This window comes from Mus caroli, chromosome 19, assembly GCF_900094665.2.
Source record: "Mus caroli chromosome 19, CAROLI_EIJ_v1.1, whole genome shotgun sequence".
In the NCBI taxonomy this organism is placed as follows: Eukaryota; Metazoa; Chordata; class Mammalia; order Rodentia; family Muridae; genus Mus; species Mus caroli.
In genome coordinates this window covers 54,165,859-54,179,669 of record NC_034588.1, presented here as the reverse complement: position 1 = coordinate 54,179,669, position 13,811 = coordinate 54,165,859, and the positions used below count along the sequence as shown (strand labels likewise).

Genomic DNA, 13,811 nt, shown 5'->3' with positions numbered 1-13,811 from the left:
GGCATGTTCATATGGACTAGAGGTGTATGTACTAGGTATTGTTATGTGGTTTAGAGGTGTATGTACTAGGTATGTTCATGAGGTTTGAAGGATATGTACTTGATCTCTTGGTAAGCAACTTACACTTCAAATGCAGTTTAGAGGTGTATGTACTAGGTATGTTCATGTGGTTTAGAGGTGTATGTACTAGGCATGTTCATATGGATTAGAGGTGTATGTACTAGGTATTGTTATGTGGTTTAGAAGTGTATGTACTAGGTATGTTCATGAGGTTTGAAGGATATGTACTTGATCTCTTGGTAAGCAACTTACACTTCAAATGCAGCCACAGCACTCTGAGTTTCGTCTTTCTGCTGTGACTGCTGCTGCTGGTCTGTTTTGGTCTTTTGTTTGCTCTATGGTCTCAGTGCTGTAGCATGAGCATCCCATCAGTCTCTGGGAAGCTCTTAACTGTTCTGCCTCAGGGCTTTCCCTGGTCCCAAGGCAAAAGTCAGAATCCTGGATATGCTCAGAAGTGCAGGCCTTCTAGTACCCATAAAGTATCAGGAATCGATGCAGCAGTAGATAAACGCCCAGCCTCAGGGGAACAAGAGTGTCCTTGAGTGTCTATCAGGGCTCTTTCCAATCCCAATGGCTCTGAGGGCCACACTTTTATGTGGTAGCCAGCCTAATAGCATATATATTATTGCTCTGTTTTAGGTTCTCTTCATTCCTTCATTTATACCTATTAGAAGCAGCCCTAAATAAAGGACCTTGCCCCCACCTGTCAGCACCTCTGTGATGTCACACAGGTGGCCTTGCCCCCACCTGCTGCCTCCTTTGTGACATCACACAGGTGGCCTTGCCCCTACCTGTCAGCTCCTGTGACATCACACAAGTGGCCTTGCCCCCACCTGCTACCTCCTCTGTGACATCACACAGGTGGCCTTGCCCCCACCTGCTGCCTCCTTTGTGACATCACACAGGTTTCCTTGCCCCCACCTGTCAGCTCCTCTGTGGCATCACACAAATATCCTTGCCCCCACCTGCTGCCTCTTCTGTGATGTCACACAGGTGTCCTTGCCCCCACCTGTCACCTCTTCTGTGGCATCACATAGGTGGCCTTTCCCCAACCTGCTGCCTCTTCTGTGACATCACACAGATGGCCTTGCCCCCACCTGCTGTCTCCTCTGTAATGTCACACAGGTGTCCTTGCCCCCACCTGTCAGCTCCTCTGTGGCATCACACAGGTGGCCTTGCCCCCACCTGCTGCCTCTCCTGTGACATCACACAGGTATCCTTGCTCCCACCTGCTGCCTCCTCTGTGACATCACACAGGTGGCCTTGCCCCCACCTGCTGCCTCTCCTGTGACATCACACAGGTGGCCTTGCCCCCACCTGTCACTTCCTCTGTGATGTCACACAGGAGTCCTTGCCCCCACCTGTCAGCTCCTCTGTGACATCGCACAGATATCCTTGCCCCCACCTGTCACCTCCTCTGTCCTATCCATAATACCTCTCTTCTTCTCCTTCAGGCCTTCACTGACGTTAATGTGGCAGCAAAGCCAGACTTTCTAACAGCGAGTCTCAACCCCATTCTTCATTTATTAGTACTTGTCTACCATATGACCTCATGAGTTTCATTTATTTCAATAAATTCTCATGTCAATCCGTATTCTCCATGATCTTTAAGCCAGTTCATTAACTTCTCTGTACCTTGTGGCTAAAACACTACATATACCTTTTAGCCCACAGTAAGTACTCAGCAAACGTGAATTGAATAAAGTTTTCAAGCTAAACTCTCTTCCAGAATACACAGGCACAGAGTGAGGAATACAGAAAGATGCGGAGAGCCCCTGACAAACTCCAAGGTGATCTTCAAGTTTGAATAGCGTGAATATCCCTGGTGGCATTTGAATCTACCTGACTCTAAGGCGCTGTGAATCTACCATGGGTGTTCAGTCCATTGCATCCACACTGTCCACGGAAGAACAGGAGAATTCTAGGATATCGTAGCGATACAAACAGGAACACACCCATGCGTTCATGCAGACAGGAAACTCATGTTACCTGGACACTGGATAAAAGACCACTCGTAGTTCTTCTCCTTGGGGCAGAGGCTGGTGTCAAGAACCACTTCGCTGTTGTGGACCCCCGCGAGTTTCATTGGGCCCCGGGAAGACCCTTCGATGCAATAGCCTCTTCCTGTGTTACTAGGATCATTGCACCAGCCACACCCAGGCTGCTCCAAGCACTGTCCACAGGTTCTTAACCCAGAACAATTCTGAGCTGCAGGGTGGAAGCATTGAAAACAAAAGTGTGACTTTCAGAATCAAGCAGAACTTACGCTTCAGAAAAGCCTGACAAGAAATAAAAACACTAAAATGTCATCTGTAGTTAATAGAAATGCTTTTGCAGAAATATCTAAGATATGAAAAACTCATCATACACATAGATATATGCACAAATAAATATGCACACATGTATACATAGTACATATCAAGAACAAAGAGAAGATAAATTCAATGTTAAGAAGAAAGACAGAGAAACATATTACCCATGACGCAGGAAAAGGCTAAAGCAGTACTTAAAGATTCCTGAGTATCTTGCCTGTAATGGGACACTGAGAAAACACCTGAAACTCAGCAGCAAATGGTTCAAGGATTCACGGAGGATTTCATCTGCTGTGAGCTGTTTGAGGGCCAAGAACCTTGGACACTGGGTGTGAGGAAACAGCAAATAAGACCCATCTCAAATTGTAATAAGAAATAAAACACAGTATTCACTTGTTTAACTTTATAGACAGGTAATTCATGGGGATAAAGTGTTCTCTTTTTTGAAGTTACATCTTCCTGGGTTCTTGGAACACACAGCTCTAAATGAGATGGCTCCATCAACACTCTCCCTCAGAGCTCTTCAGAAAGAGTATAAGAGCCAGAAAAGATGGAGAACAAGGCCCTCTCAAGCAACCTAGCAAGCTCATATGAGTCTGAAGCAGCAAGCGCAGGGCATACTTGGGTCTGGACCAGGTCCTCCGTGTATATTTACAGCTTTCAGCTTAGTACTTAGAGTGTGTGATGTAAGGGGGTCTCTGATTCTTGTGCTTGCCCTCGGGGCTCTTTCCCTTCTCTTTCTCTTCTCTGGTCCAGCTTCAATGTGATGCTTTTTGTTTTATTTTATCATGTTTGGTTGTTTTCTCTTAGAAGCCTACTCTTTTCTGAGAGACAGAAAGAGAGTGAATCCAGAGGGCAGGGGAGAGGAGGGGAGGGGAAGGGAGGGGAGAAGAGGGGCACAGAGGAGAGGTGAGGAGAAACTGTAATCAGGATATATTGTATGAGAAAATAATCTGTTTTTAATAAGAGACGGGGGAGGAAGTTACATGTTCCCGATGCATAATGGTAAATGTCGGTCCCTTTAAGAGATATTAGGCAGCTGAACACATCGTGCATCGTCATATCCGTCGTCCTTAGTGTCCTTGATTTGAAGCAAACCCCTTATATGTTATGATACTGATACTTGCCATAATTGTCGACAGTTACGTTGATTATCTTCAACACTGTATGGGTTTACTTTAAAGTCAATGAGAAATAATAAAAACTATCAAACCTCACATAGCTACAGTTGTGTTGCTGTGATATTCCAATTACTGACTGTCGTGTGAAGACATAGAACTGAAGGTGTCAGACCCAAGACAGTCCACAGCGGCTGATGGACTTACAGACTAACCTGTACCCTGGGGAAATGACGGCGCCTTAGAATTATCTTTTTAAGGTCCTATAAGTAGAACATCCCTTACATGTTAGATAAATTAAACTGTCCTCAGAACAACACTGCTGTGAAGACTTTCGAGACAAGTAGAGGATTCTTGGATTAAAGAATCCTATATGTCTGTACTGACTGGGGAAGAAAATCCTAACCTCCTATTTTATTTCTGAAGTACATTTCAGCTTTAAGAACAGCTGACAAAATTCCATGTTCAGAGAAATATTCTAGCTCCTATATTTCACTTTAGAAAAAGAACCATGAAGCAAGGTGGCACTGGTTTCGTTCAGAGCTACAAAGCAATAAATAGTGTTAAAATTTTTACTGGAAATCCATCCTTGGGAAATAGTGACTCAGGAACTCGTGGTCCTAAATTTTTTCTTTTCTTTTCATGTCAGAAAATAACATCACCTGAAAGCTTATATACATTGTGCGAATTTTCCTAAACTTAAGAACAATACAGAGACCATTGTATAAAATACAGAAACTTGGCATAATTTTTAAATTTTATTTGAGTTTTTGGAAATTGTGTTATAAATTACTCAATAGGGCTTATTAAATGTGTTAAAGTATTTGAACTGGTAAGAAATTCTCAAATTTTAAAAATAATTACCTTTCTCAACTGTCAAGGGAAAACATAGATTTTATATTGGACCTAGAGTATACAAAGCCCTGGTTTGGATTCCTAGCCCTCAGAATGTGGGGAGGAAGGGACTTAATTAAATAATATGAATTGACATAAAATTCTTGCTAAAGATATCTGCTGGTAACATAGCTCACTGGCAAACTGCTTGTTGAGTTTGCTTGAGAACCTAAGTCTTCCAAGTATCACAAAAGAAACAATACGAGTGACTAATTAATAAGCATATTTATGGAATCCACACAACATTGAAAGATACAGATTTCTGAGATACATTGCATAAACAGACTTCTTAATCTCCCTTACATTTTAATTTCATTTTTATTGAAATTTCTATATCAAGCAATAAATCTTCTATTATTTCTGTAAATAATGCCCTTGACAGCCATTTTTACAGATAAAGTATCTAATTACTGAAAGAACACTGTTAATAATTCCAGTTATTAACAAAGATTTCTTAGAAACCATAAGGGAAAATGTGTCATGCACTTCAAACACAAGACCAAGGGAAGCCAAGCTGGGTGAATCTGAGGTGAAGGCCTCCTCCCTGGGTTCTAGACTTTGCAGTAGCAGAAGCAGCCATACAGGTTGCCAAGGGAGGGAAGCAAGCAACTGCCCTACCCAGCTGTGATGCCTACCAGCCACTCACAAACATCACGATGTGATAACCCTGAGAGAACCTTAGTGACACTCACATGGTGGTGGCAACCAAATGCTCTCTGACTGACCTAAGGCAGGAGGGACAGGAGGGACAGTGTGCCTGGGACTTGAAACCTAGCCAACTACCACCGCTAGGGATGTCTTCTGTCAGGTTCTGTGTATCTGGTTTTCTGTTGCAGTCTTTGAAGAATCTGTAGTGGAGTCCTGTGCAGAGTGGTAGGGATAGATCTATTTGCATTCTTCTACACCCACTTTGGCCAGCACCATTTGCTAAAGATGCTGTCTTTTTCACGCTTCACCAAAAATCAGGTGTTCATAGATGTGTGGATATACATCTGGGTCTTCAATTCCACTAATCAATAGGTCTGCTTTTGTGCCAGGACCTATCTGCCACACATCCTGTATCAAGAAGCTGGAAATTGTCCTGTCAAGATCTGTGAAAATTTGTCTTAGAATTCTGATGGGGATTGCACTGTATCTGCAGATGGCTATTGGCAGGAGGATCATTTTTACTATATCAGTCCTACCAACCTTGAGCATGGGAGATCTTCCCATGTTCTGATATCTTCTTCAACTTCTCTCACCAGAGTCTTAAAGCTTTTATTATACAAGTCTTCTGCTTGCTTGGTTAGTGGCCCCCGGGATATGTTACATTATTTGAGGCCATTGTGAAGGATGTAATTTCCCAGATTTCCTTCTCTGGGTTTGTCATTTGCACAGACAAGGATACGCTACTGGTTTTTGCCAGTCAATCTTGTAGCTAAATACTTGACTAAAAATGTTATCACTGTAGGAGTTTCCCAGTGGGATTTTTAGGGTCATTTATGTATAGGATCAGATCATCTGCAAATAAAGATACTTTGAGATCTTCCTTTCCAAGTGGCAACCTCGTTATCTCCCTCAGCTGTATTATTGATCTAACTAAAACTTTGAGTGCTGTATTGAATAGGTATGGAAAGAGTGGACAGCCTTGCCTTGTCCCAGATTTTAGTGGAATTGCTTTGAATTTCTCTCCATTTAAACTGATGTTGGTTGGATATGGGCTTACCATAAACTGCCTCCATTATGATTCGGTATGTCCCTCCTATCCCTAATCTCTCTAGGACTTTTGTCATGCAAGGATGCTGGGTTTTGTCACAGGCCTTTCCTGCATCTAATGAGCTGATCATGTGGTTTTTGTCTTTCGGTCTGTTTACGTGGTAGATTACATTCATCCATTACATGTGCACATGCAGGGTCTACACAGGTCTGTACCAGGTCCTCTGTATCTTTATTATGACCTTCAGTTTAGTGTTTTTATGGGATTCCTGGGTGTGTGAACAAGTGGGTCTCTGGTTGCTATACTTTCTCCCTCACTTTTTTTTCTTCTGTCTATTTGGCCAATTCTGAGATGTCAGTTTTTATTATATCATATCATACCAGGAGGTGGGGGAAGAACTGGGAGTAGAGGAGAAACTAATCAAGATGTGTTATGTAAGAAAAAAAAATCCATTTTCAAATAAAAGAAGAAAAGCAGAAGCGCCCCATGGTTCATGTATGTGAATGCATGGCTCCCAGTTAGAATATCTGAAAGCCTCGTTCTCACTATTCGGGAAGGATTAGGGAGGCTTGTCACCAGTGAGGGTGCAGGAGGCCACACCAGGCCAAGCATTTCTTTCTCTCCTGCCCCCACCCTTCAGTCCCTGTCCCAAGTGCTTGTGAATCAGAATTAAGCTCTCAGTGCCAAGCCTGCCTACCTGCCCCCAGGCTCCCTGACATGGTGACGAAGGACTAACCCTCCAAAACTGTAAGCCAGCCCCCCATTCGATGTTTTCCTTAATAATTTTTTAAGGAGATTAAGGGAGATATTTGAGACTGAGACCTCTCTACAATAGCCCTGGAGTGTTAAGTGTCGTCTGTCCGTCCGTACTCACGCGAGCAGGTGGCAGTCTGCCACTCCAGGCACTGTCCGTAGGGAAAGGAGATGATGTAAGCGTTGGAGTCCACGCAGCGCTTTGTGCTGCTGCACCACATACACTCCATGCCGCTGCTCGTGCAGTTGGCACAGGAGGTCCTCAGGGAGCACGGCTTCTTGCACGGCCTCGCGTTCTGATTTGGGCTTACTGGAATGGACCGAGAACAGCAATCATCTCATGGGGTTACTTTGTTTTTTTATAATTAATTAATTAATCTCTATTTCTTAGTTAGTATATGGGTGTTTTGAATTGAATCTGTATGCCACCCACAGGCACGCCTGGTGTCTGCAGGGGCCGGAAGGAGAGGAGGGCGTCAGATCTACAACTAATGTAGAAGACAATTATGCGCTGCCGTGTGGTTCTGAGAATCAAATCCAAGTGGCCCCCTGGAGGCGCAGACAGTGCTCTCATCCACTGGAGCATCTCTACAGGCCCCTGGTAACTTCACTTCAACACAAATGATTGGGTTTTGTCTGTCTTACTATTTACCAAAAACAAAGTTTCCATTGGGTGGATGGAAGCATTATTACATGACATAAATTATTTTAAAAGCTGTACTAATTTGGCGCTGATTTAGAAAATCTGTCACTCCTTTCATCTTTTAATTCTTCCTAAGGTGTAAGAAGACTGCAAACAGTCCTGCAATCTGAGTCTTCTCCCTCTGCCGCCTCACACCCTGTAACCAACACGGTGTGACTTTCCCAGTCACAAGTTTTTCCATAAATGTTCCACATCTTATTTAAGTAAATGTTCTGTGACTGCGTCTTTGGTGTGTGTATTTAGCATTGAACAAGTGAAAAAAAATGTAACTTACTATAAAATCTTAATACAAAATTACACCATGTATCGTATACATTAGGGTGAGAATCATTTTTAACAACTAAACAATAGGAAGTGTCAACTGTGGGTAAGGATGCTGGAAATCTGGAGCCTGCACTGCCAGTGGGGACAGAAAATGGTGCGGGCCATGGGAAAGTGAGTCAAAACTTCAAACTATCAAACCTAGAGTCGTTCTGTGATAATCAACTGCGCTCAGACTGTGCACCGGAAGACGTGACATCACTGCCCCGCCGTGGGACCAAAGGTGAAGAAAGTTGTACGCTCGGCCTTAACAGCAACCTCGCTCTAACCGCTAAAGCAGAGGAGCCCAAGCGCCCACTGGAGGATGAAGGAACGCAAAAGGTGACCTACGGACACAGCAGGTTTTCTTTCGCCTGAGGCGAGAGACGTGATCATACGTGGATGGACTCTGAAGGTTTATGCTAAGAGAGCAAGGAGAGCAAGCACACAGGTCTGAAAACTGTGACTGCACAGCACGAGGGACAACGTCTCCCAAGTCACAGAGATATCGCAATGGTGCTTTCTGGGGCAGAGGGAATAAAGAATGAGAAATGTTCGGTTTAAAAAATACACAGTTCTTCTGGGCGTGGTGGCGCACGCCTTTAATCCCAGCACTTGGGAGGCAGAGCAGGCGGATTTCTGAGTTCGAGGCCAGCCTGGTCTACAGAGTGAGTTCCAGGACAGCCAGGGCTATACAGAGAAACCCTGTCTCAAAAAAAAAAAAAAAAACACAGTTCTAATTTTGTCAAATAAACTAAGTGTTACAGAAGGAGACGGGACGGACATACTGAAAACCTCAGAACTGTGCATTCACAGCATGTTAAAACAGTAAATTCTCATAAAATGCACATAGCTGCAATAAGAATACAATTTGAGAAGAATGTAAAGACTTCTCCCATTTAATAAAGTCCATTTCAAAAGAAATAAAAAGCGTTCAATTTCAGATAACTAAAACAATACAGCTATAAGATTAAAAATTATTCAGTCTTTAAACTTAAAGATAAATCTTTCCTTCAAACGGTACTTGATAAAAAGCAAAAGACTAATGAATTAAAAGGGTATTGCTAAACTGTAACCAAAACTATATGTTCAAAACAACATCATAACAATCAATAAAAAAAAATTATACAAACGATACAGTGTGCTGGAGAAATGGCTCAGCAGTTAAGAGCACTTTTTCCTCCTGAAAACCAGGGTTTGGTTCCCAAAATGCACACATGTTTCCGGAGCCACAGCGATAGCGCAATGGTGCTTTCTGGGGCCGAGGGAATAAAGAATGAGAAATGTTCGGTTTAAAAAATACACAGTTCTTAGAGTGGTTCATAACCATCTCTAAGTCCAGAAGAAGGGATCAGACTCTCTCTTGTAATCTTTACAGGTATCAGGTATGCCTGCAACAATACATATATATGCAATTAAAACACCTACACACAGAGAATAAAATAAATAAATACTTAACACTTTTGTAAAAAAATGAGTAAAATTTAAGAAATTATATAAAAATAAGCTTTTACCATTACAAGTTAATGCTAAGATCCCCAGCTGTTACAAAAACAGCTGGGGATATATAAATAAAACTAGTATCAGGGATAAATATTATGAACAGTTAGTACAAGTTACTGCAGTCTACAAAGCAGGGTTGGGCAACAGCTAAAACATACACGCACAGAAAGGCTGGTGGCTTGATGACTTACCTACAGGCTTTTCACAAACGAGTCCATCTGCCATGGATGTGCAAGGGTTTGCTTTTAACCCTGCCACTGCAGCCCTTTCTAAGTAGGCACAGAATCCAGAGTCATTTGGCTCACCAGGAAGCCACTGCAGGCTTGTATTTGTGAAAGGAGACATGTCCTCCCATCCCCAGTAGGATATGTTGATCTTGCGTAGGCCTACCCACGGTGACACTTTCTGAAACAGTAGGATACAGGGCGTTGACAGGGGCTAAAGGCAAAACTACTACATGATATTGGCTAGCCAGAACTTTATTGCCATTAAATACTATATTTGAAAATACACAAAACTACCTTTCTGTTCACTTTTCCTTCTGATGATAATCTCTGCGCCATCTGGAGAGATGGCACAGATTGCAACACTGCTCTGAACGCACTGAGTGATTCTGAGCTTAGCTACAAAGTCGGACGACTTTCTAGCCCTTCCACGTTTGGGGTTGTGTTTTTGGTGTTGGTTTTCTTTCCAACAAAATGTGTTTACAAAATGCCTTTAAATCCAGCATTCAACAGGCAGAGTCAAGCTGGTCTCCACAGAGTTCCAGGGCAGCCAGTGGTACACAGTAAAATTCTATCTCACACACACGCGCACACGCGCGCACACACACACACACATCACCACCACCAAACTAAAGGGGAGTAAAATGTCAGCCTTCAACATACAGCTGCTACTACAGCCAGTGATACCAGGTATATGGTTTAATCAGTTATGGATTTAAGAACCCACAGATATATCTAGAATTTGTACTGTGCAACAACAGAAACCAACATTAACAAATCTTTATGGATTCTGAATGAAGCTGTCATAACAAGGACTCGCCATTGCTATGCATAAACTTTTATACAATTTTAGGAAAGCCGCTATCCTCTGTTCCATTAGCAAGAAGAACAAGAACTGGACAAGGTCTGGCTGCCATGTTGAAAATCCGATAAACACAAGTAGAACAAAACCACACAACTATTCTGAATAGTCTCACTATCATTCAAACCCAGCAAAAAATCAAAATCAAAATCGGTTCTGTATGTATACAATTTATCATAATTATTATTTAAAGGCAAAAATATATCCTAAATCCAAGTCCCAGTGTTCAATTAGATTATGGACATCTCCTTTTTAACACGTGATAATTTATAATCACTAAGCTACTTAACAGTCACTACGATGGAAAGCTGTTTCAAAGCATCATTCCTTTTAATTCTTTTATGTATTATATCAGAATAGAGAAAAATGTCACTATATCTCAGTCTATAATGGTCTTGCAAACTTTATATGCCCCAGTACAGGGGAACGCCAGGGCCAAGAAGTGGGAGTGGGTAGGTAGGGGAGCAGGGTTGGGGGAGGGTATAGGGGACTTTCGGGATAGCATTTGAAATGTAAATGAAGAAAATATCTAATTAAAAATTGGGGAAAAAAAGGAACATAAAGTATTTATCATGGTATTCGTGTTGTTCAAATGGTCCTAGGGAGGTTAAGTTCACCTTTAAATCTGTGTGTAAATGTACGGGGTTTCACACCGTGAATACTCAACAGATAGTTCTTAGATAATATTAAAATATCTTATGACTTTTCACATTGACAATAAATATCATATTGTCAAAGGAATATAGTACAGAGAACGATTAATCAATAACATTGAATAAACAAAAGTCTTAGAGTAGAATATTTATCTTATACCGTAGTATAGTAGAGTAGAGTAGAGTATATAGTAGTAGTTATTTTATACTATCTGGACTAATGCTGAGACAGAGCTGGTGTCAACAGTGCTTCCGATCACAAAATCACACGTTGCTTCACATAATAAGCATCATGTATTTTACACATTTATTCTGAGATATTAAAAAGCTACCTTTTTAAAAAATCGGACTTTATAATAACATTAGTCATATAATCAATCCAGCCCAGATATCTCAGATTAATGATGTGCTCAAGTCACAGCAACTCTCCCTGTGCTCCCTCGCCGTCTATGGCAAGGAAAAGCCATTTAAAATGAAATATTACTCCCTAACTCATCATGATAAGAATCTGAAAGAAAAGGAAGAGAAACAAAAATGAAGGCCGTGATAAAACATTTAAAGTAACTATTACTCAGTAAATGAGCCAGACAGGCCGTTGAAACGAAAGATAAATTACTATATTATGAAAATTTACTGCCGCACACCATAAATCATTGTAACATTTCATTAGCCATTTCCGATAAGTAAATGATCATTTGACCCAAGATATCTCTTTAAAGTGCATGAGTTTGTCGATCCTCATTGGCCACAGAAGGGTTATCTTAAGCCTGCGCAATGGCAATGCCTTGGAATTATAATTCACTTTATATAGAGATATGCGCAACGAAGTGTCACCTTCAACAAGTTCCAACTGTGGACTCCTGCAAGAAGTTGTTTCGAGAGAGACAGAACATGGTTTACATGGTGTGACTCAGCCAATCAGAGTGTGCCATCCACTCCTTATAGGCAACAATAGCAGGCCATAGAAATAAGGAGCTACAAGAATTCTTAGAATACAGAACTCAAGTCACAAGATGTGTGCTTATTTTGTAACAGCCAAAAATAACTCATGTTACACACAGGACAGCTAACAGAGCTTTCATGACAAATTGTAGTGTCTTCAAAACATGAAAACGTGAGTGTGCAGATGACAGAACATCAATAGCACTGATTTTCTCGTCCTGAGTGGTAACTGTCAGGGACACACATGCAAACAAGAAGCCCTTAGCGTCACAAAGAGTAACATCTCATTGGCATGCTCCATACGTTTACAATAAACGTCTAAGCATAAAAACCAAAAGGTCTCCCCACCAGCTACCACACAGCCCTCACACTGGAAGCTCCTAAATCAAACACTGGCTGGCTGGCTGAGAGCAGCGCCTCTTTCTCTGTCTGAGAACAGAGCTCCTTGCATCTCTGAGTTCTCATACACAGTAGGCTACCAAGCGCACTAATGGTTATTTATACATGTGTAATAAGTATTTTTTCCATCCTTCAGAGAAACGTTTACTTTAAAAGACTAAAAGAATAAACCATTTCTCCAGATGATGGATCACCATGTATGTCCATCTCGTGCAGAGTTCCAAGGCTTACCTGCTGTGTGAACTTCTGTATTTCATCCAACACAAACTCCACCTCCTTGGACGTGGTCAGGGAGGCGAGATTTCCACTGAGGTTATAGCAATAAAGTTTGGCATTATCATAGCTTTCTCGACTGGAATTGATTCGAAGACAAGCGTCCCCAACATGATTCCAGCCTTCTCCACAAAGGTGAGCTAGGGAAGAGAAAAGAATTGCATCTTACTTTTACGTCACAAAAAAAGTTTATTTCTCTTTCAACTTCAAAATAATACATGTGACCATTGTGTTCATTTAAATCTGTTAAACAGAACTTTTCATTTTCTCAACATGCTAAACAAGGATTAGGACATAGTTCGGTGAAGAACAAAAAGAAAATCCCCATTCTTTGCTAAAGTCATTTTGCTTGTTTCATCAAAATGGTCTTTCTACTGAGCACCCGGGGTTAGGAGAACTCACTATGTAGGCCAGGCTGATCTTGAACTCATAGATATCCGCCTGCCTTTGTCTCCCTAGTTCATTAGAGGCATGCACTACCATGCCTGACCTTTACTGCGTCCTTAAACAACATAAACTCTGGTTCTCCAATACCTGTTACCTGCCTCAGCTCCAAAGATTTCCATGTTATCTAGTCATCAGCACATGAACTTTCCAAAAAAACCCTCACGACTGTATTTATCCTAATTATATTACAAAAGATCACTTTATGTTACTACTGAAAACAATTTTTAAGTTTATACTTTGATCACACTCTTTCCCTCCCACAAGTCCTTCCAGATCCTCTCTGCTTACACAATGCCAAGTTCTTTCTCAAAAAAACAAAAAAGCAAAAAAAACAAACAAACAAACAAACAAAAACCCAATATAACAACAAATGTTCTTTAAAAAAATTTTAAAATAAATAAATAAATAAAACAACCACCCAAGGGTGGAAACCACCAAATTGTAGCCAACACACATACACACACAGACATATACACACAAACATACACACATATACACACAAATACACTACACATACACACAAATACACACACATACACACACACACATATACACACACATACATACACACACACACACACACATATACACACAAACATACACACACATATACACACAAATACACACACACACACATACACACACATACATACACACACACACACACATATA

The 13,811-nt window shown here is 41.4% G+C and overlaps 1 protein-coding gene across 1 annotated transcript in view; it reads right to left on the bottom strand.

Moving 5' to 3' along the window:
- The window catches only part of Atrnl1 (attractin like 1), a 515,328-nt gene that overhangs the window by 417,594 nt on the left and 83,923 nt on the right, over window positions 1-13,811 (bottom strand). Inside the window, exons 15-18 of the mRNA XM_021151617.2 lie at window positions 12,651-12,832; window positions 9,531-9,744; window positions 6,955-7,143; window positions 2,050-2,268 (exon numbers count right to left, since the gene is read on the bottom strand). Coding sequence (XP_021007276.1) covers window positions 2,050-2,268; window positions 6,955-7,143; window positions 9,531-9,744; window positions 12,651-12,832 — 804 coding nt within the window. The remainder of the gene's footprint in view (window positions 1-2,049; window positions 2,269-6,954; window positions 7,144-9,530; window positions 9,745-12,650; window positions 12,833-13,811) is intronic.